The 23,937-nt window shown below is 42.6% G+C and overlaps 1 protein-coding gene across 4 annotated transcripts in view; it reads left to right on the top strand.

The window, feature by feature from the left end:
• Positions 1 to 23,937, top strand: part of spata20 (spermatogenesis associated 20) — a 102,043-nt gene that overhangs the window by 27,525 nt on the left and 50,581 nt on the right. For 3 of the 4 annotated variants that reach the window (XR_008565506.2, XM_015963727.3, XM_070545490.1), the window contains exons 10-13: positions 6,253 to 6,465; positions 7,955 to 8,147; positions 8,716 to 8,884; positions 19,368 to 19,576. Coding sequence is in view for 3 of the 4 variants with exons in the window: in XM_015963727.3 (XP_015819213.3) it covers positions 6,253 to 6,465; positions 7,955 to 8,147; positions 8,716 to 8,884; positions 19,368 to 19,576 (784 nt within the window). In the remaining variant the exon portion in view is untranslated. The remainder of the gene's footprint in view (positions 1 to 6,252; positions 6,466 to 7,954; positions 8,148 to 8,715; positions 8,885 to 19,367; positions 19,577 to 23,937) is intronic. The other variant, XM_015963729.3, reaches the window with a different exon arrangement.

Raw genomic sequence — 23,937 nt, 5'->3', positions numbered from 1 at the left:
ATGATGTGGGTGAATGGGTGGAGGGTCTGAGTTTGGAGTATCCGGACATTCCCTGGAAGTGGGTTCACTGGGGGTATCTGGGACTGGGGGGCTTTTGCCCTCCTCTGGAGGTGCTTGGGTTGCCTCGGGGGATGGACTACTGGCGGTTGTAAGTGGGGCCCTTTGGAGGTCTTGGCATTGGCCATGGGTCACTGCCCAGCAGCTGCATTGCCCCTGGGCAGGTCTGGATGGGGGCCTGGGGGCTCGGGGTGTGTGGGTGGCCGGCCCTGTGAGGGGATCTGGGCGGGGCCTTGGGGGTTGGGTCCTGACTTGTATGCTGCCGGGGAGAAGGCAGGGACATGCGGCAGCGCCTGTCTCGGGTTCAGGGGCCTCAGATAGACCTTGGCTCCTCTGCTGTCCGATCACAGGGGAGGGGAAAATCCAGGAGGGGGTGGACCCAACCTTACCTGGATGTCCTATGTCTTATATATTCTGGAAGTTGTGCAAATGCAGGGATGGGCGTAGATATTCTGCTGGGGTGGGGCTGGGTTGGTGCCGTCAGACTCCTTGAGGCTCTGTGATGCTGCTGCTTTGGGCCCTGGCAGGATGGGCTGGGGTCTCCATGCCCTGGGTGGCATTTTGACAACAGAGGTGCCTACTGGGGCCAGTGGGGGAGCTGGCTCCCTGGAGGGCTAAGCCCAACCAGCCATTCCTCCCTATCCCCACACATTTCTCTCCTCCTGCTCCCTCACACCATCACACAAACATACACATAGGACCTTGGGGGGTGGACAAGTCGGGGAGTGCGGGTATGGACCCCTATTTTCCTTGGGAGTTAGCACATTCAACAGCATTTTGCAAGGGGATCTTTCAGCCTCATCCCAAGTGCCGGTGCCCACTTCCAATTTTAAACTGCACTTAGACACTGAGGGCTGTGGGTGCAAGTGGGGTGGTGTGGTTGCATCAGCTGGCATAGGCCAGACGATGCCTGCACTGTCCACTCACCACAGTCATGGAATACACCTCATCAGCACTCACTAACACCATACTGGAGCAGGCAGAGGGAGACTAGGGGGTCTTAGCACACCTCTGTTGTTGCATGGCTTCCTGGGGCTGGAGGCTAGGAGGGAGATCCGGCCGTCGGGTTGGGGTCTGGGGTGGTGGGTTGCTGTGCTCAGCATTGGGCGGGGGAGCCTGCTCATCAGCACCCCAGCAGAAAGGGTTGAACTCTGGGAACCGGTAATGGTTGTACCCCATGTGCAGCAGTACAGGGACCAGAGTGAATAGGGTGTGTATGGGGAGCATGAGTGGGTGTCCAGTGTGCATTTTTGTAAGTCTTGGGTTGTATGTGTATGTTTGAGCATGAGGGAGGGAGTGTGTGACTGTTTTTGTGTATGACTATATGTCAGGTGGGGCCTTTGACTCCTCCCTTCTCCTGGGACTTCTTTGATGATATAGATCTTCGTCTCCCCTCCCCTTGCTACACCTGGTGTGGAGTGCGGTGCCTTGGTCTGCCTGGGTCGTGGCTCCCGGGTCAGGCAGTTTGATTTATGGTGTCTGCTTGACGAATCCTGGTGACTGCCTGGTGGGGTCTGGGTTCCTGGGCTCTGCTGTGTCCCCGGCGGGGGTGGTTGCCCATAGGTCCCGGGTCGCTGGGTCCCGGGTCGCTGGGTCCCGGCCTGTGGGCTTGCCGCCAATATCTCCCGGGACTCTACCGGCTGCTGGTTGTGGCACCCCGGGGCGATCCTCTGCGCCTCTCGAGGGCGTCGGGGGCTTTTCTGGTTGCAGTCTCACTGCACAGTGATTTATTATTGTGTGATTGTTCAGTTAAACAATGTTGATTATATATTTCTTCATCAAGTTGATGCAGTGATAGCTTGTTGTATTGTTGTTGTGTCCCATTTTTTTTCTCTCTCCGCAGGTCTAGAAGCAGACTCTTGTTCATTATTATTTTTGTGGACCCCCCCCCCCCCCCCCCCAACGCACACACACCTTTTGTCTCTTCCTTTCCCTTTCACCTATGTCTCCGTGTCTGGTCGGAATTAAAAAGCAGTCAAAAACAATAACAATAAAGTTTTGAGTATCAGGTGTGACATTAAAAGCAGACGATTTGATGCTCCACCTGAGAGTAAATCTTAAAGGCTTGTCACTGGCATTCAGACATCAATTCTGTTTGCTTCACAGCCAGACAGGACACGAAAAAAATAAAAATAAAAGAGAATCCAGGGTGAGAGCTGGGTCAAAGGTTATGCCAAGATTCCTGACAGACTGTTTGGTGTGAAAAGCAAACTGACCAAGAGAGTCTCTGACTTTGGGAACCAGCTTGTCTGGGGCACAGATGAGGATCTCAGTCTTATATTCATTCAGCTGTAGAAAGCTCCCAGCCATCCAGGTTTTGATAGAGTCTAAGCAGGTGTGTAACATCTGCAGCTTAGACATCTCATGGGACTTAAAGGAGATGTACAGTTGGATGTCATCTGCGTAAAGATGGCTGGAGATTCATTTAAAAGAGCTCAGCATGTGTTGGAGAAGAAGTAGATAAAGGAGGAGCAGTAGAGGCCCCAGCACAGAACCTTGTGGGACACCATGGGTGACGGAGATGGTGGAGAACCGAAACTTGGAGCTGGCCACAGAGAAGGAATGCCTGGACAGATTTGAAGAGAACCACTCCAGAGCAGGTCCTGAGACCTGCCCAGTCTCTGAGCCTCTCCAGTAACAGGTGATGGTCAACACTGTCAAAGGCTGCAGTCAGGTCCAGCAGGTCCAGGTCAAGCACAGCTGATAGAAAGCCACACAGTTATTTTTTGTAATCTTAAAGCTGCTTTCCGGAGTTTTCCCTTTTCAGAAATGATATAAGAGTTTTCAGAAATCTGTAAAAGTGATTATCTTATCATGTACTGTGATAAAATGTAAGCAATACGTCCTTAAAAATTTTTTTTTTTGCTATGCACGCCCCCTGCCCCGCAGAGCTCCTTTTAATAGGGAACTGAGCGCCGAGCAGAGCTAACCAATAGCGTTAGACTACCGCTCGCTGACATTGTTAGGTCCGTTTTAGGGGGGCTTCATCACAAGCCCCCCTATCATTTTGAGTTTTTTTAGGGCTGGGACTTTAATGCGTTAATTATGATTAATTCCTTGCATTTCGAGCACGGCGGAACCTTTGTCATTACACGACTTCCTCGTAGACAGAATATCACTGACGCACACAACAATGCACAGTGCTAATGGCTACTAAAACGAAATAAAAACGGAGAGAAGTTGCCTTGCTTGGACTGATGCAGGATTTAGGAACCCCGTCCGCCTCTTTCCTTAACTTGAAAAAAACGAACTTCCAGACAACAACGAAGTTCGTGCCACGGACATTTTTCAGAGATCGTCTCTGCTTCGGCTGCCCGGTGGCACTGGAAACTTTACAAAAGTTGCGGTAAGCTATATTTTTAACATTTACGTAACATCTGTGCACCGCTGAAAGCACCAGACAGAATAATTCTGTGCCCTAACAGTAGTTTATGAAAGTAGTCAGACAAACGAGAGGCACCTGGCTGCCGCTGGGAGAACGCTCCGTGTTCTCACTACTCTGTAAACAATCACAAACAACGTGTCTTAAAGTTGAAAACAGAAGTTTAAGTTAAAACAGAAACACTCTGAAACTTTTCTGATGATTTTCTAAACAATTCTGTCGGGGAATTATATGTTTCTGAGACGAGTCTCTGTCTAAACATCACATGCATTACTATCATTAAGCATCGAGGTGTGCTGAAGCTGTCATCAGCTACGGGGCGGATGCTTAAATGTATCAGGATCAGCGAGGAACGAGGAAGTTGTGATCAGGTTGGAGATCACACCAGATTCGCTGCTGCAGGCATGAATCTGCGGGTCTGCAGCATCCCCTTCTTAACGTGACATCAGGACTTCCCATGTAAGGAAGGTCCGCTCACCTGTTCGTCACATCTTTATTTCCTCGCCATGATCTTTTATCATTCCATCATCCTCCAGTCATCCAACTGCAACCAGTTAGTGTTCCTGATCATTCTCAGAATATGCCACGCCTGCTCTGGTGTTAAAAGTTAGTACATTTAAGTCCTAGATCATATTTGTGCCTGTTCTACTGTCATTTTGAAGGATTATTATTTATGTGCTTTTACTACATTATGAATAGACATGCTAGTAAAAACTCCCAATTATACAAACAAGTGAAACTGGAAAAATTAGAATCTGGAAAAATTAGAATCTGGTGCAAAGTCAAATTTATTTCAGTAGTTCAACTAGACAGAGAGACTATTTAAAGGCTCAGGAACCCTTTGCAGGCGTTTTCTATTTGTAATTATAAATTTTAGTTTATATGGGTTTTGTTTCATATAACACAGTGACGTTTGATTAATTAAAATGCATTTTTTATTAAAAGCTTTAGTTTTACAGTAATAACTATGTCTAATGTTTAATTCTCCGTCTCATAATTTTAATTCAGTTTTGCTTTGAAAGCACATTTTCCTGAACGATTAAAATGTGATTAATTTAGATAAATTAATTACAAAGCCTCTAATTAATTAGATTAACATTTTTAATCAAGTCCCAGCCCTAATTTTTATATATACTGTTATTTTGTCTTGTAATTGTTAATTACATTCTCCTTTATTCCATATCATAGCAGTGTTATTCATATATTAAAACTGTCAACTGCACACTCATTTGGCAGAATAAAAGTTTGACAATTATTCATTTGTTCTTTGTCATATTTCAGTAACATTTATAATTAAGCAATTTGTAATTAAACAAATTAAACAAATGACTGCAACATTTCCCCCTGTTAAGTGCAGTAGACTGAAATGAATAGCTTTATTTGGAAATATATCTAATTTTTAATGGACTTATATAAAATCTTTCTTCAACATAGACCCCACTAATGAACTGATTAAGTGTTATTTTTTTATAAAAAGAAGAGAGAAAATGCACAAAGGTAGGAAAGGAAAAGAAAGTAATAAAATAATAGGTTTTCAGATAATTAATTAATTGACAAAGTTTTTGCGGGGTGTGACAAAAAATGTTCAAGGTCAAGCTCCTGGGGCTAAGTTTAAGCTTGTGGCATAACATGATAATTATGGTAAAGCTAGTGACTTTGTATAACACTGATTATTTCATGAACTCAATAATTGATGAATTGATATAAATCATGTTTCAAATCAGTGTCAGATGAACACATTTGTCATCAGTTGTAATTGTATGGCAGCACTTGGCTCTTAATCCTTATTATTGGCCATCCATGGTTTTACATCAGTTGTGGCATAATAGGGCACCAACTTGTTATTGGGCCAATTGAAACAATACTGTACATTGGGGCTGGAGGCTCAAGGAGACGAACAACCAATGAAAAGGTTCTGAGCAACAGATTTGAAGTTATTTTTGCATAACTATTTAAAAGTGTTATTAGCAGTGACGCACCAGCTCATCATCTTTCATCTTATTGCAGTTTGTGTGTTTTTTTGTCTCCAGTTAAAGCAGGTCAGAATGCTACATAGAGCTGCCTTCAGTTTGACTTTATACTGATGTGGGCTCTGGTAACATCACCAGCTGGTGTTCATGAATCCTGGTTGTGTGTAACTTCCATTTAAAGCTATATCTAACAAGCACTGATCCGAGATCAACAAGGCATGCTCACATGCAATAATTGTTTAAAATACAGGATGGTGATATCAAGACATCTGTCTGCAGGAGAACTGTAACTGGCCAGAAAACAAGAAAAAAAGTCTGAAGAAATAACCATTAGGTCAACTTTTAAGATGACCAGAACATCTGGCTGATTGGAAGTAAAGTTTAAAGGAACCCCATGTCCATTACTGTGTCAATAAAGGGACAAAATCAGAGGGACCTGGAAAGGTGCCTTGGGTTATGCCTTAAGTCGAAAGTTTGGATGTTCATTAAAGGTGACAAATATTTCCAAAGAATGAACTCGGCCACTGAAGTTCAATGTCTGAGATACAGGAGTTGCTGATGGGTCATTTAGTTTTTAAACCTCCCACTGTCTTCATGGGTGACCCCGCAAAGAAAGTTGACTATTAAGCAGGGTTGATGGTTTATCCCTTGAGGTCCACATGGCAGGGGTGAGGAGTGAGCACCACCTCACCCCTGCCATGTGGACCTCAAAAATAGTGGGAGGGTTAAAAATTGATTTAGTTAAAGAGCACAATTGTTTTACATGTCTAGATCTTTTAATTTAAAAAGAGTTTCAAAAACTTTAGTTCATCATTGTCTGCTACTTTCTCCCCCTTTTTCCAGTCTGGAGGCTTCTACAGTGCAGAGGATGCTGACTCTGTTCCAGCATCAGGGGGGCCAGACAAGCGGGAAGGAGCGTTTTGTGTCTGGACAGCCTCAGAAGTTCGGGAGCTCTTGTCCGATGTGGCAGAGGGCTCCACTGGAGGCGCCACGCAGGCAGACATCTTTATGCACCACTATGGGGTCAAGGAGCAAGGCAATGTTGCTCCAGAGCAAGTGGGTTCAGGAAGGCTGCTGAAACTCAACATTAAAAGGCTGCAGTTAATTTTGTATCCACATTGAATAAGTAATTAATCCAGGCTGTTCACGAAGGAATGGACATCTGTTGATGAGATAAAATAAAAAATGACAATAAATTACAGTTTTGATAGTAATATTTTGCTAAAGCTGTGTAAAACTTCTCTATACTTTTACAAACCATTTGGCTCAAATTCATCTAAAGATTAGGGGTGGGACTCGATTAAAAAATTATCTAATTAGAGGCTTTATAGTTAATTAATCTTAATTAATCACATTTTAATTGTTTGGGGGAAATGTGCCCTCAAAGCAGTTTTTTTTATGAAAAATAATGAGACAGAGAATCAAACATCAGACATGGTTATTATTACTGTAAACTAAAGCTTTTTAATTTCTAAAAGAATACATTTAATTATTCAAATGTTCACTGGGCCATATGAAACAAGTTTAGACCGTCAGTCATCTCAGAAACATAAAATAAACCGACAAAATTGTTTAGAAAATTATCAGAACGATTTTAGGTTGTTTCTGTTACTTTAAGACACGTTTGTGATTGTTTACAGAGTAGTGAGAACACGGAGCGTTTTCCCAGCTGCACCTTGCAGCCAGGTGCCTCTCGTTTGTCTGACTTTTTTCATAAGCTACTGTTCTGTCTGCTGCTTTCAGCGCTGCACAAATGCAACATAAATGTTAAAAATATAGCTTACCTCAACTTTTATAAAGTTTACGGTGCCACCGAGCAGCTGGCAGCAGGAAAGATCACAGACGATCTCTGAATAATGTCCGCGACACGGACTCCGTAGTTTTCAAGAATTTTTTTTTTTTACGAGTTAAGAGAAGAGGTTGACATGTTCCCCAAATACTGCATCAGTCCAAGCAAGACAATTTCTTCAAATCATTTGGATTTAGCAGCCATTAACAGAGCATTGTGCATTGTTGTGTGCGTCCGTGATATTCGGTCTATTAGGAAATCATGTAATGATATAGGTTCCGCCTTGCTTAAAATGCAAGCTGTTATTAAATGCGCACATTATTTTTACACATTATTTATTTCGAATTAATTAATCATAATTAACACATTAAAGATATAAAGTTTCTGATTGATCTGGATAGAAATCATGCACCTTTTGTCCAAAGTTTAGGCGTTGTGACCACATGTGACCCCGAGTCAGTGAAGGGCTCTGAGTCGACTGTTGATTTATTTATTACATTAAATATGAGGCTGTTTGGTGTAATGAGTCCGTGTTTACTATCCTGAAAGCATCAGCTACACAAACCTCAGACGTAATGGTCTTTAAAACCCCTTCAAAATAAGAGCCCTGGGAATATGAAAAATCTCAAATGAATGAAAACAACTGTGAATATTTAGTTTGTCAGACCAGTTCATTATGTTTTTTCCTGCTGGTGTTGAACATTTTGAATTTAAAGTGCCTGCCCAGGTCAACAGCACTCTCGTTTCTGCTGCCAGGACCCTCAAGGGGAGCTGCAGGGCCAGAATGTGCTGATTGTTCGTTACTCAGTTGAGCTCACAGCTGCTCGATTTGGCATCACGGTTGAGAAGGTCAACCACCTCTTGGCCTCTGCCAGAGCCAAAATGGCAGACATGAGGATAACTCGGCCACGGCCACACCTGGACACCAAGATGCTGGCCTCCTGGAACGGTACACCTCACACGTTTGTAGAAGTGTTAGCAGCAAAAGTAGAAGCTGCTTGATGAAGAAGTTTAATCTCTGGTGTCAAATTATGTGTAAAAAAATAGAAAAAAACTTGTTATCCCTCATTAAGGTGATGCTAATGTTGATACATTGTTTGTTTTGCCCATTATTTCAAACATAGTTCATTACTAAGCACAGACACACGAACAGCCACTGACTTGGGTCCCTCCATTTTCTCTGAGAAAACGAGGCTCTGCGATCCCGAGATTATTCCAATTAGTCCCAAGCCGCTTTTTCTCATCCCTAATGAGCAAACTCCACCATTAATCACCTGTCCTCTGCTGAGGCACTTTGAAGACCCGGCTGGGCTCCGCTGGCTTTGATACGTTCACATGAAAGAGGAGAGGAAAGGATGTAGGATGAGTGAAGGAATGAGAGTGAACTTCAAAGAGGGGAAAAAAAACATGGCGGGACTTCAGTGCAGCTACACACCTGCACCTTAGCAGACACAACACATAATTTGTAACTAATGACCTCTACAAACACCTTCATTTCAGCTTCCTTTCCTGTGCAGGCCTGATGCTGTCGGCCTTCGCTCGGGTCGGAGCGGTGCTGGGGGACGAGGCCTTACTGGAGAGAGCGAAGCAGGCAGGAAACTTCCTGAAGGAGCACCTGTGGGACTCTGAGACGCAGACCATCCTCCGATCTTGTTGTGGTGGTGAACAGCATGAGTTGCAACAAATGTAAGACAGAGTTTTGATTAAATGTTGTGTTGTCGTGGGAGGAGGGAATGTCACAGTTTTAAAGCATTATTTAGCATTCCAACCCAATATGTCTGAAAAGGTTTATAAAATGTGGTGCTTTCACCGTAGAGATGTGGACGTTAACTAGCTATTCTTTCAGTGTACTACTCTTCCTTTGCTGCCATTCATCTTTTATAGGACTACTGCTTTTTCATCAATGATTCCAACTGTTAGCTAGCTTATAAAAATGGCAACTTGCCTGGTCAGTTGGATCCAATAACATTCCAGAAGAAGGAATAAAGTTTGTATGCTATATAAAAATATTTAGCTTCTCTCAAACAGTTGCCTCCTGTTAGGGCTAAAAGAATCAGCACTGGATATTATTTTATGTATTTTCAACAATGTTTTAATGGATATTTCCAGAGCTTAACTGTAAAAATACACATTGTCTCTTTAATGAGTTGGATCACTGACCACTGGACAAAGATCCACACCCTTAATTCATTTACTTTATTAACCAACATAAGATGGAATTTGTATATGCCAACATGTCAAAAACGAAGCGTAATGACACGTGACATTGTTTTTATTTTCTAAGACATGATTGGTCCCATGACTTCACTCAATTTAAGGACAAAAAGGCAATTCTATTACAAATTCTCTCTAAATTAAGAAGAAATTGAGCAGATACACCATCCTCAGTGTTTTTATGTTTCTATGCAAACAGGAAACCAGAATATTTGGATAAATGAGGTTACAGGCAGAAACAAGCCACACATGGCAGAAACCTGGTTACAGTAAAGCTGTATTTATATCCAGCAGGTTTCTGATTGAATTTATCTTCTCCTCTCTATTGCATTGCATATTTGAAACAAGATTGGCCATTCTTTAATCAAATTAGAGGGACCTGCTGAATGAGCCGTGATGCTGGGGAGCTTTTCTATGGTCAGATAATACGAATGCAGTGAGAGGAACAGCATTTATCTTCACAGGCTAACCAGAGGCAGAAGTTCCAGTCTCTGAAGGTTTCGAAACATCTTCATAATAACCCCCTTTTTATAGGGTAGTATGCAACAATTAAATTTGGTATTTTCTGCTATTCATTATGTTTGTTTAAGTTATAAACACAGCAATGTTATAAATGTTAGATTTGATCAATATCTAAAAGACACAGGCTTATGAAATATGAAAAAATATATGAAATTAATCATTTCCAACTAACAACAACTAGTAATGGATCAGTCCCCTGAAGAGAACACGGGCAGACAGCACTGCTGTAACAGTGGAGAAGAGTTTCTATGGGAGCCTAGAGGTTCAAAAGGGAGTCAACCATAAGTGATTTTCTGGAGCGTCTATGCTGAATGAAGATTTGTTGGACATTGTGGGCGACGGTGGCACAGGAGTTAAGTGCTCGACCCGTAATCGGAAGGTTGCAGGTTCGAGCCCCGCTCAGTCTGTCGCTGTCGTTGTGTCCTTGGGCAAGACACTTAACCCACATTGCCTGCTGGTGGTGGTCGGAGGGGCCAGTGTGTGAATGTGTGTGTGAATGGGTGAATGACTGGTTGTGTTGTAAAGTGCCTTGGGGGGTTCTAGGACTCTAGAAGGTGCTATATCAAATACAGACCATTTACCATTTGTGCAACACCTAACCTTTACCAGCAAGGGTTTAAGCCCGGTCCACGCTGTGAGTTTGCTGGCTGTCACACAGGACTGCTCATGCCACACTGTGAGAACACTAGAGGTGGCACAGTGTACGGTCCAAGATTTAAGTGAGCCAGACTGCACGACGTCTTGTTCGAGTAGGAAGAGCTAACGTCATGAGCGCACCCCCACAAAGCATACGTCACTAAAAGCCGACGACTAACAAAAACAACAACGCTGAAAAAGAAAAAAGCGCTGCCATTAACACTTCTTTGATTAAAGACTCCAACCCAAACTCCAAAAAGGAGTGTTCCACACGTTCCAGCATGTAGCTTCCACTGTTGCTAATATTGCTAATTCTACTCTCTAGGGCCCATTCCCAATACTTCAGCAAAGTGCAGTTGGAGAGCGTGAGCATTAAGACTTTGAGTGCGTGAAACACAAAATCATTGCTGCTTTGTCTAAAACATACAGAGCATCAACTAATCATCCTAAAATGAAATAATTTCATTAGAAAATACATATTTTCAGAAAAGGAACTTGAGCCTGTTTTCCCACAGCAATGGATTATGGGTAACACACTTCACTCAAGTCCGCATGGATGCAGACTTTCATTTAAATCTGAGGACAAACTTCAAACATTCATAACTATTCATTAAAACCCTTTTCTATTTCAAGAAATCCATGACATTAAGTCAATAAGAAGGTTGTTTAAAACATTATATGTGACCTCATTCTCACAAACGGGTTCTTGTGATAGGTTAATGCACCTGTTTCCCATCATCTCAGTGCTAACCCATAGAGTGGACGCCATTCAGTCTGTTGGTTTGGTACAGAATGTTTCTGAAACCCAAAGACAAACAACAAGTATCCTGTTGATTCTTTACCAGCAACGACAGCTGGCCTCGTTCTGTTGGCCAGCACCGTGCCCCAGATCTAGTGAATGACTGAGTGTGAATGCTACCGAATCAGCAGAAAAATGTGCCACCATTCCCTATAACATCCATGAAGGAACAATTTGAAACACACACATGAACAAATCCACAATGTGTGTCTAAACACTCTGGCCTTGTTCCACAGGCTTCATCTCATCATTAATATCCAATTGAGGACAGTGTCAGCGTTGAAAATGCTTACCAAGGCTCATTTCTCAAGCCTGGTTTAGTTTCCAAACATGGGAGCATCACTCTCTCGCACCAGGCGCATGTGGACCTGGGGAGGATAACGTTAAGAGCTGAGACTAACTGGGTTAATAAGCTGGAGAAGATACCACTGATGTTAGCTGGCTCCTGCCTGACAATGGATGATTGAATACCTTACTGATGTGTTCCATGTCCAGAAGTAGACCTGAGAATAACCACTGTGGGAGTGGGTAATACCATCACCATTAGTGTTAACTCATTACTTATGAGTCTGTCAAAGTATGTTTTCAGCTATCGGTACCCTGTTTTCTACAGTATACAACAACATGTACTTGGCCATTAGTGGTCGTGTCTGTAGATGATTTGGTGATTGTGGATTTGCTTGGAGCCATTGTGCTTATATTAACTAGATGTCCTCACATTTTCCTCTGAATGAGAACAATGTTAAGTAGCAAATTAATCCAGGAGGATGAATTGAGCTGTTATTCCAATGCATTTTTCCAGGGCTATGATAACAATAAGCTGACTAAGCATTTTATCCTTGCTGTCAGGGGAATGGCTCACTTAACACGCACTATCAAAGCTGTGAATGAAAAGGCCGCTGAGCTTTTCTAAGGGTTTGTACGTTTTTGTGTTTGTGTGTTGGTGGAGTCCTCTTGAGATTTCGGCTCAGGCTGTCATCCCTTTGATGGAGCCACCTCGGCTAAATGACTTGTCCTTGTGTGACACAAGGCTGTATTGTGTACTCCCAAAGGGATGGGGGTATCTAGAATAGGGACACTCATGTATTATATAGATTGATTTCACAGAGTGAAATATTCCAAGCCTGTAATAGTAATGGCTAGAGACGAGAAAACTCTAAATTCGGCATCTCAGAAAGTTTGGATATTGGTAAAAAGTCAAATATTGTAAACTCATTGTGTCACATCCTAATCAGCTAATCAACCCAAACACTTGCAAAGCTGTCCCAAGCCAACGATCAGTGGGCTACACAGTCAGGAAGAAGTCTGCTGACTGGACACATGTTGTTGAGACTGCACACAAGGAGGGAAATCCAGAGAAGGTCATGAACAAAAGTGATGTTCCCAAAGTCAGTTTTAGCAACTGAGGGTCAGACTGCCAAGGTCACTCAGGCCATTCAGGGTCAAGTCTGAGTCAATTATGTAAAAGACAACAGAAGCTGCTTTTATACAGTGACTAACGCCCAAGCCCTTCTTATCCATAACTGGAGTTTACTTCTAACACATTCCCACAGCTTTCACTTAAAGCCACAGAACATAAAGAGCAAAACCTAAAAAAGCCTCTTTGAGAAAAGCTTCACGTTTCATGTTGCAGTCTTATGCCGGAGGTCATAAACAAAGTGGTTTAAATCAGTGGCAAATTAGATTCTGTAAACTGTTCCAGAGTGCAATTCCTTAACTGATGCTGAAATGAAAAGACTCAGAGAGAGATACTGCCTTTGTCTAAGAATCAGGTGAACAAAACAAGCTGTTTGTAACAAATATTCTAAACCCAAGCTTTTTCCTTTAGGACGCCCTTGCCCATGTCCAAGACAAGCCAGGACCCCCAACCCCAACTCCTACAAGCATGCACATGTTAAAGCCAATGTGCAACCTTCTCATATTTTAAAATGATTTTCTTGAGCCAGTTTGTGCTAAAATGACCCAGTACAGGGCTAACGGAATGTCACTCAGACCTCCACCACCCCTGTGACCAGAATACAGCAACTTCAGACTGGCGGGCTGCTCTTTTGGACTGTTGGAGCTGACATACCTGGTGCTGCAGTCTGCTTCCAGCAGGTTTTCTTCATGTTTTAGATCATGAACACAGCTGGTTTGTTTGATTTAGTCATGAACTGCTCCTGTATACACTAATGAAGACTGGGGGACATTTCAGCTTTTAGACTAAGGGGTTAAAAAGCCGAATGCACAGCAAAGTGATTTAATTTTTGGTTTGACCACAGAGATTTAATAACGGACACTAGGGGGTGCTGAAAGCAAGCAAAACTGCCAAGTGTGCCTTTAAATGTGATCATTTACAAACTTTATAAGGACACACAGAGTTCTAACTTTTATATAGAGTTTTGATTATACTGTAGGTAGGGGGTCTTATTGGGATTTCATAAATGTTATTTTTACAAATAAAATCCTTCTAACCTCACAACCTCAGCACAGACTAACTTGTGTGGACCCCTTGGAATCTTGTGGAACCCACTTGGAGTACCACTGTTCTATACAATCATAATTACATTGCACAGTAGAACTGCCCAGTACATACAACGATGATCATAGCCATCATACAGGGACACAAATCAAATAACACTCAGGTGAAACTTAAAAACATTGAATATGGCTCAAAAGTTCATTTATTTCAGTAATTGAACCTAAAAAGTGAAAATAATCTAAAAAGTAGGATAGAGGAAAATGTAGTATTTTTTCGCTTTTATCGTGAAACTGTATTATAAATCCAGTCTGCCTTCTGGTATTTACAATAAATCGATCGGGTCACATCCAATCCAAGTGATCTTCCTGTCCCCTTTTGACTCGTCTGAGAAGTAAACCCCTATTGACTGTCTGGAGTAGATAGACTGTGATACACCTCCTCACCTCTCCATGACCTCTCACAATCTCATACTTCATCTCTTCCAAAGGGCCCTTTAATTTTCAGTTGTTGGCCTCTCCAGATGCAGCACTATCTGGCTACCTGTCACCGTTCATCCCCCTGCACTCACTCCTACAGGGTGCCACTGTGAGAGAGGATGGAAAATGCTGATTATAGACGATGAGTTAAGGTTGGGTAGGTGGTAGTTCAGTCCTGTTTAAAGGTAGCTACAATAGTCCCGGTGCCAAAAAAATTGATGATGACGTGCTTTGAGAAGCTTGTTCAACACCTGAAGTCATACCTTCCAAAGAACGTTAGAGTCTTCTGGAGCATCCAGACACTTACTAACACCATTCTCCCTCACATGCTGTATATGACTGATGAATTTCGACCCCCTCATGTACTCCTGGATTAAGGAGTTTCTCACAAATCACCTGTAGTCAGTGCTACTCATCCACTCGGTGCTGAGGGCCCTCTTGCACACCCTGCACTAGAGGTGGGCGATATACTGCATTTACTGCCACTGAAATTTAAGTCAATACATCATTTTGCCCATGCATGTCAACATATTTGGTAGAGAGACTTGATATTGGCATTTTTACCAATATCCGATAAACCAATATTGTCTGACCTAATTTTTGATACAGATATATGCCTTGTCCCCATCGACATATAAATATTGGACAATGGGTTTCCATAGACTCCAATAACACGTTTTTGAAGAAAAATGGGAGGTGGCCACCACCGCCATTTTGACAGTGTCACAGGTTCCGTCGAGCCCAGACAATTCCATAAAAGGGAAGAGAGGTGGAGCTGAGGGTGGGGCTGTAAGGCTGGGATCAACTGACGGCACCCGGTCGAACTAGCTACAAGCTAACCTGAAGCTAACCCAAAGCTAACGCGGAGGTGGGAGCTAAGCTAATGAAGGTAGCAACCTAGCTACAACCGGAGTTAAATGTGCACAACACCAGAGCTTCTGAGTCAGAGATACTCCGGGCTGACCGCTGGGTAAAACCGGGTGGAACACAGAGGTCTCCGAGAGCTCCACAAGCCGTCAGCCCGCGCAGCACACAGAAGCCGCAATCAGACAGAGATGCGCCGAGCTGTAGGGAGGGGAGAACGGGTGGAAAACATCGGTCTCCCGAGAGCTCCACAAGTCGATAGTTGGAACCCAGCTCCACCAACATGTTATATTTCAACCCATTTTCTAAAGTGCAGCATTATGTTAAATGCACTGGGTTTTACCCTATTACATTTAAATTTCATGGTTAAACAGTACACGTTAAAATCTAAGCTCAGCTCAGCAGTGACCTAAAATACATAAATATAATTTTACTTACCGAAAAAAATGAAGTGGAGCTTATTAGTGCAATTAATGCCACAACAAGTCATTTTGCCCAACAATTGCACAAATAATATCCAAAAAGAACGCACAAACGCTACAACTAATGGTGTAAGTTGAGAGACTGAAAATGACCGAACAGTTTTCAGGCGAGCCCGAGGCTCAGACTGAGGCCTTTCCATGGAGCTAGCTCTGTGGTCACGTGGGTCTGATGCTCATTAATTATACAGAATTTTAGGCTTTTAATACACTTAAACAGAAGAGTGAGAAAAAAATTCACCCCCCCTCAGAGTTGTCATGAGTGTAAACTAGATCATTTAAACCAAAAACATGTTTTGGTACCAGGCTTTAAACATGTTTATTTCTGCTGTGAAATTGGTATTTTTAACATGGGAGTCAATGAGGATTTGCTCGCTTCTGACACCAGCCCCCAGTGGATGAGGGTGGAACTGCAATTTATTTCATTTCCGGTTTTGCTTCAATTTTTCACCCGCATTGTGGGGGCCTGGTTGTCCCCCCTCATAAAAAAGGAACAACTAAAACATTTTAGGTTGCTAACATCAAATTTCTTCTGTCATGCTTTAAATTTTAAACATTTTATGTACAAAATGACAACTAATTATATTTAAGTTAGTAATAGGAAAAGTGCCATCTTTATTTTTTCTCGAAAAGCAGCTGAATCTCATTCTTCCTTAGTGTGATGCTGAGATGTGTGTATTAGTTAATAATTTCTTTATTTATTTGTCTGTATATTGCAGTTATGTTGATAAAACATTTATAAAGATCTTCAGATAAGAAAAGCAAGCCTCAGATGAAAGATTCTTGTTTTTGTTTCATTCGTTTATCTCTACACAGGGCAAATTTCTACTACACAATATGTGCCGATAAACAAAATATCCCAAAAGCTGTACCCACGTCTGTCATATTTTGACATTTTGAGAGAGAGGAGAAGTAGCTGAAGAGTTTGATGTGTATTGTATGTTAAAGATGTGTCATAAAAGACTGAAAACTGATACAGATATTATAAATATAAAATTTTATTTCCGATATAGGCTGATATTAATGGTAGATCATAATAATGGACATTCCTAATATTAGGTATTTGTAAAATAAAAGAGCTATATGTGTGTAGGTTACCAGTGTTGGTGTTCTTTTAAGATACTGCACTATATACTGGATGTAGTAAAGTCACGTGAATTTGTGAGGTCATGTGACACCACAACATCCAGTTTAAAACAAAAACACCAACAGTGAGAAAACTGAGGATGGTTTAAATGTTCAAGCAGTGGATGGGGGCAGCGGTTGGTGACCAGTGGAAGCCAGCGGCAGCAACCAAATCCAGGGTGTCGTCAAACAAGTGTTGAATGATTTTTGTGGGTACAGACTTCTCCTTGACCAAGTCTACCACCGCCACCACTACCTCTAGCTGCCGATGTACGAGTCCATCCATCCATTTTCATCCGCTTATCCAGAGTGGGGTCGCGGGGGCAGTAGCCTAAGGCGAGAGGCCCAGACTTCCCTCTCCCCAGCCTCTTGGGGAATCCCAAGGCATTCCCTGGCCAGGTGAGAAACATAGTTCCTCCACCGTGTCCTGGGTCTACCTTTAGGTCTCCTCCCGGTAGGACGTGCACGGAAAACCTAATCCGGGAAGGCGTCCAGGTGGCATCCTGACCAAATGCCCGAGCCACCTCAACTGGCTCCTCTTGATGTGGAGGAGCAACAGGTCTACTCCGAGCCCCTCCCGAATGACCAAGCTTCTCACCCTATCTCTAAGGGAGAGCCCAGCCACTCTTTGAAGAAAACTCATTTTGGCCGCTTGCATCCACGATCTCGTTAACGCTCATGACCATAGGTGGGGGTAGGAACGTAGATCGACTGGTAAATCGAGAGATTCGCCTTCTGACTCAGCTCTCTCTTCACCACGACAGACCGGTACAATGCCCGCATCACTGCAGATGCAGCGTCAATCCGCCTATCGATCTCACGCTCCAGTTTTCCCTCACTTGTGAACAAGACCCTGAGAAACTTAAACTCCTCCACTTGGGGCAGGACCTCATCCCTGACCTGGAGAAGGTATTCTAGTCCTTTTCCGAATCAAGACCATGGTCTCAGATTTAGAGGAGCTGATTCTCATCCCAGCTGCTTCACACTCGGCTGCGAACCGCTCCAGCGAAAGCTGAAGATCACGTTCTGATGAAGCCAACAGGACCACATCATCTGCTAAAAGCAGAGACCTGATCCTCAGGCCACCAAAATGGATGCCCGCCACACCTTGGCTGCGCTTAGAAATCCTGTCCATAAAGGTTATGAACAGAATTGGTGACAAAGGGCAGCCTTGGCGGAGTCCAACTCTCACTGGAACGAGCCCGACTTACTGCCGGCAATGCAGGCCAAGCTCTGACACCGGTCATACAGGGACCTAACAGCCCACATCAGAGGGCCTGGTACCCCATACTCCCAGAGTATCCCCCACAGGGCCCCCCGAGGGATGCGGTCAAATGCCTTCTCCAAATCCACGAAACACATTTAGACTGGTTGGGAAAATTACGACGCACCCTCCAGGATCCCCCTAAGGGTATAGAGCTGGTCCAATGTTCCAGTTGGAGCGAGTGAACTTGAAGTGGACAACAATTATTGTAGCACTGTAGCATTGGTATATGTTATTGTAGCTGTTTTTAGTAGTCATGGAGCTCTTAGTTGGACTTTTGAATGTTTTACTGTTTTTCTTATTGAAGCTGTCTTTAGAGGTGCTGATATTGTTTTAGCACTGTACTAATGGAAGCTGTCATAATCTTGTCATGCATTGTATGATGACAATAAAGGATTTGAATAAATTCAGTAATTCAATAGTCACGAATGTTTGACACATTTTCAGGAAGAAATAACTTTCATGTTAATTTGTCTTAAGGTTTTAGTAAAATTGAGAAGAATACAATGCAGATGTCACTCAACAATCAAACCATTCGATTCAATCCCGTTTACTGGATATTATGTAAAGAAAGCTAAATAATTTCAAAACTCCACTCTGGGCATCCCCAATGAAATCAGTCCAATCTTTTTTGTCAATACAACAAACGCATAACGAAAACAGGTCTGCTTGACCAGACAAAACCCTCATGGTCACAGTCCAGTAATACCAAGCACTACTAATACCTACTTTGCTCTCACTACTGACCTGCCAGTCAGTGAGCAGTGGTTGACAGCCATTCCACCCATCAGTTATAAGAGGTAAATCCAAGGAGAAGGCTTCAATCTGTGGAATTATACACTCTCAGATTGAAGAGACAATCCTGTTGGCGCAAGTTCTGTACAACAATTTAAGCTTTATTCAGTAGGACACTTACCAAAGATGAGGAGAAAGGCAGAGTTGGAGTCAGATGTGTACATGCACTCATCATGGATATTAATGTATAAATATCTAATTTGGGCAATTGATGACTGATATGAGCCATTTTTCCAGGGTGGATTGATAACAATAAATTACCTGCACTTGTACAACACCTGCCTGCGTCAGAGGACTCCAAAGCACTTTACGCTACAATCAGTCATTCACACACACCATGGTGATGAACTAAATCATAGCCAAAGCTGCCCTGGAGCACACTAACAGGCAGTATGAACAGTCATTTCCTCTGCAAGACAACTGGAGAAATATTAAGATGCTAAACAAGTTTAGCCACAGCAACCCATCTCAATGCTTCCCAAACTGTCCCTTCGATAAATTCTTAGGATTCTTCCTCTTCTCTTTGTTGTCCAGGTCTCCTTCCATCTCTGGCTTCCTGGATGATTATGCCTTCATTATCTGTGGCTTGCTGGACCTCTATGAGGCCACGTTTCAAACAGAGTGGTTGCAATGGGCTGAGGAGCTGCAGCTCAGGCAGGACTTGTTGTTTTGGGATGACCAGGGTGGAGGCTACTTCTGCAGTGATCCCAGTGACAGCACCATTCTGCTGCAGCTGAAAGAGGGTGAGGATTAGATATTTTCACATGCACCTACACATAGTTACATATTTGACCTCTGTGTAAAAATAAGTTTGAGAGTTTATTTCAAACAAAGAGAACGATTCCCAAATAACCATTACCCAGTAACTCAATCTAGTTTGCAGTATAATTAGCATTTCAATAACACCTGAAGAAACCGGATGAGTGGGAGAACACGTTTTATCCCAAAAATACGATTTACAACACATGAACATCATCTCAAAGTCTTTATTCTATAAAATAGACTAATAATAAAAAATTCAAGCTTAGATCTGACACAAGACCTGAGAGTTGGTCATGTTCGGTGGCTCTCAAACTTTCCAGCTCTTGACCCAAAACACAACCATAGCAAAGATTATTGACCCCTAATGTAATTGGTTAAAGACACAAACACAACTGAAAAGCTGAGTTAATGCAGGGATACTAACAAAACAACAGTTTCTTCTCATCAAACTAAATCTATCAGTGACCTTTGGCTTTTATATCACTTAGATTGAGTTAGCATTTATTTCTCGGGGGTATTTGATTTCTGGAACTCAAGACCTCTAGCTTTACCCCTATTTCACACTGGATTCATCAGCAACATGGAACGGCAGTGGAACGTCACTGCTTCAAATAGAATCTATTATAGTCTATGGGGGTGACTCGAACCAGCCGCGATGCAGACATTTTCAGACGCGTCCCTGTAGCTTCGGGTTCTATTTTTGCAGCGAGCCGCTTCATGTAAACGTCTGCAGTCAACACAGGGCTAGACAGGAAATCACACATAGTTTCAGTGTAAATTTTTCTGTATTTTTCAAAATAAAGGTACTTCAGCGATGCAATTTCATATATACTGTGTGTAGCTTATATTTCATCTAACAGCTTATTTACTCCCAGCATCATTCTAGAATTGCAGTGGTGTGTTTTTAATGGCTTTGACTTTGGTTGATTGGCAGATTGCATAAATGAACCGTGACCTTTGAAGTCTCAACAATTTTTGTGATCTTGTGAGTCCAGTGAGGAGCACAGCAAGGAAGCTGTTTTGTTGCCAGGACTCTCCCAGAGTGGACTGACCACATTGAAGCTCACGAGTAAACCGTTTCACTGCCATTCCGAGCTGCAGAAATAGGGGTTAGTGTGTCACAACCCAAAGTGGAGTCCAGATCCCAATGTTGGGAACCACTTTAGTTGGCCCTATACCGTATACTTCTGTTGTAGAAATTACTTATTTGACCAGTGACTTCAGCAAATCTTTCAACAAAGTAAAACAAGCAATAAAGAATCTCAACTAATTGTACATTTTATAACAAAGAGATCTGATGAAAGCTTTTTATGAGGTCCGTCCCATGATTTATGAGGCTTTTTGCATCAGTTTTGAATCTGTTTAGTGACTTAAAAAATACACTAATAAAAATGGTCTGGGACTGGACTGAAAATGAATTTAAAAAAAGAAAACTAACATGTAAGGAAGTCTTCTTCCGTCTTTTTTTTTTTTTTTGGTTGTCATATTTAAGGAGTCATCAACTGAAATGTTCACTTTTCCACTTGAAATAATATAATATATAATGTATATTATTGTCACGGTGTAGGACAATTATGGCTTCCTAATGATGTTTCACTGGCTGGAAAGTCAATGTTTAACATTGGATCGTTTTTTTTTTTACTCTAGGCTTCTTCAACCAGCCCACGTGCACCCCACGAGCACGTGCACTCCAAAATGATATCTTGAGTTCTGGCCTTAGTGTTGTCACAAAGGCAGGATGTAAAGTACCATAAATGGACAGCGCAGAGCAACGACCCAATAGCCTGCACTGCTCCACTTCCAGAAAAGATGTTTCAGCTTTCATTTTGGAACTAGTTGTCTTTGAAAATATAGTAATTATAGTCAATATTTTGAAGTATCAATATTTTATCAGACTAAAGCCTAATTTATGCTTCTCCGTCTGTATCGGGACGGAGACGCGCAACACCATTATCCGTCCTTGCAAGACTGCTGGAGAGCCCTCGCAAGGAACGGACGGAGTCGAGCTCTCTTTTCTAAACAAAAGCAAAAACATAAAGAGAGCCGAGGATAACTAGCGGCAGACACAGAGAAGCTTGAAGAATACCTCACGGAAAAACTCTAAAAATATCAACGCTTTATTCACTCATGACTTGAGGAGTGAAAAGATGCGCAGCAAGCGTTTCACTCGTGGACGAAAATGACAGGAAACATGGGTTTAGAGTTGGCGAGCGTGTGAAGAGGTGGAGGAGAATGAGGGACAAAGTTGCCCCTGTTAAAAAGTCTCTTATACAAAAAACACAATACAAACACACTATCTTGGACCGGATACATGACAGGATACTACAGAACAGCGCTACGCCCTCTGCTGTCCTGGCGGGGAATTGCTTGGCAACACTCCCCAGGAGATGGAGGAGTCTGGCAGCAAAACATCTCTGTCCGTACATGTGTGTCTCTTCCTCGTGGAGCTGATGAAGAAGTAAAAATTAGGCATAACGTTGTTTCAGCTGTCATCAAGCATCCAAATGCATTTTCAGTGACAGAAATATTTCCAATGAAAATGTGTCAAAGGGATAGCTCAACTAACAAGGTACCTCACTTACACGCGGAGGACCCGGGTTTGAATCCTGGCTGGGATATCAGGTGGTTATTTGGAGTTTTTGTCCATTATACTTTTTCACAGTAATAAGACGCCCACATTTGTTTTATAAACGCCCAAGTTGAGACACACCGAAAGACATTGAATTCACAGCCAGAGAAGACGTCGGTTCAAATTTCATTTTGGAACTATTTTTCAACCATGACGGGACGCATCATTTGGAATCGTTGTATGTCCAAGGAAGGTCCTGTCTTTCACGCCGCGCTACAGTGGTGCCTCCAAGGGGTTACCAGGGGTGGACATGGCCACCCCTGAAAAATTGCTGGCCCCCCAGCAAAAGCCAGTGTTAAATCATATTAATGTTCACTCAAACTATAAATTGATCTTATTTATTCAAGACATAATTGTAAAACTAAATAAAAATAATACAATTAATACGTGAAGAAATAATCAGAATAAAAATGTGTATATATGTTTCTGCTGCTCTCCGTTTAAAAAAATGTTTACCTCCATAGTATTTGTGCACACTGCAACAGATGAATTAAAATAAAAAAATAAATTTTTAAATAAAATTTGAAATAACATTTTAAATAAATGAAATGTTGACATGGTTTGGGGAATACGTCTAACCCAAGACATGCAGAATCACAACAACTCACAGAACAATTGTAAAAAAATAAAAACAATATTTATTGTAAACGGGAACAGAAGGTGCACCGGTAAGTCCAGTGGAGATCTAGAAACGGGAGCGCAGCGTCTGAGGAGGGGAGAGCAGATACAGGTGAGTCCAGGGATGTAAGTCTTAACTTGGTTGGTGCAGAGAAAATACTTGGAGTTGGGAAATCACAGGAATGAGGGAGGGCAGGTGAGAGCCGGGGTGTATCCAATTGAGAGGATCCAGTAGAGGGAGCGTGAGGAGGGCAGGAGAGCGGGTCGGTTAGGAGGAATGCAGAACGGTTCAGAGCTGCGTCCAGAAGTCCTATGGGGGCAAGGGTGAGTAATCCTGAGGAGTCGCTGAATCCAGAGACGTTCCAAAAACCTGGAGGCAGGTAATCAGAAAAGGTCCAAAAATTTACAGAAGTCCAAGAAACACGAGAGTACAACATCCAAGTAACACTAGGAGGGCAGGAAACTACCAAGCTGTAGCCGGGCCCGGCGCTGATTGCAAATCAGGTGCAGCTGGGAACCTCCCTCTCCTGCAACACACAGCTCAAAGGTGGAATACTGAGAGGAGTACTCACCCGGCTCATGACATATGTATGTTTCTGAAATGTTTGTCTTTTCAAAATTTAAGCTAAATGGTTTGGATACGTAGTATTTTTTTTATTAAAACCAATAAAGGAGCAATGCATTACATCACCACAGGCTGAACTCTCCCAGAGTAACCACAAGGACCAATTTGGTGTGCCACCCCAAAAATGTCTTTGGCCCCATCTGGCCACCCCTATTAAAATTTTCTGGAGGTGCCCCAGCTGCGCTAACTTCACAGTTACATTACAAAGCTCCCCAAAACAGCTTTCTGTTGGTGGCGATGGCAGGAGAACAGTCAACACTTAGCAAGGGAAAATGCCGGTTTGCTGCTAAATCAAATAATCAATCGTAGTAGAGCCCTTTTAGCCAATCAGAGGCGAGAAAGACGGGATCTTCCTTGGACATCGTACGGTATTGCATCCGGAATAGCCGAAATATTGCATGTGCTCTCGTGAGAAAACATGTCCTTTACAAAAAAGGGTCAGAAAAGCACCTTTTTATTTATTTTTCCAA

The sequence above is a fragment of the Nothobranchius furzeri genome, chromosome 16 (genome assembly GCF_043380555.1).
Source record: "Nothobranchius furzeri strain GRZ-AD chromosome 16, NfurGRZ-RIMD1, whole genome shotgun sequence".
NCBI lineage: Eukaryota > Metazoa > Chordata > Actinopteri > Cyprinodontiformes > Nothobranchiidae > Nothobranchius > Nothobranchius furzeri.
Note: the sequence above shows the minus strand (reverse complement) of the source record. Positions and strands in the feature narration are given on the sequence as shown.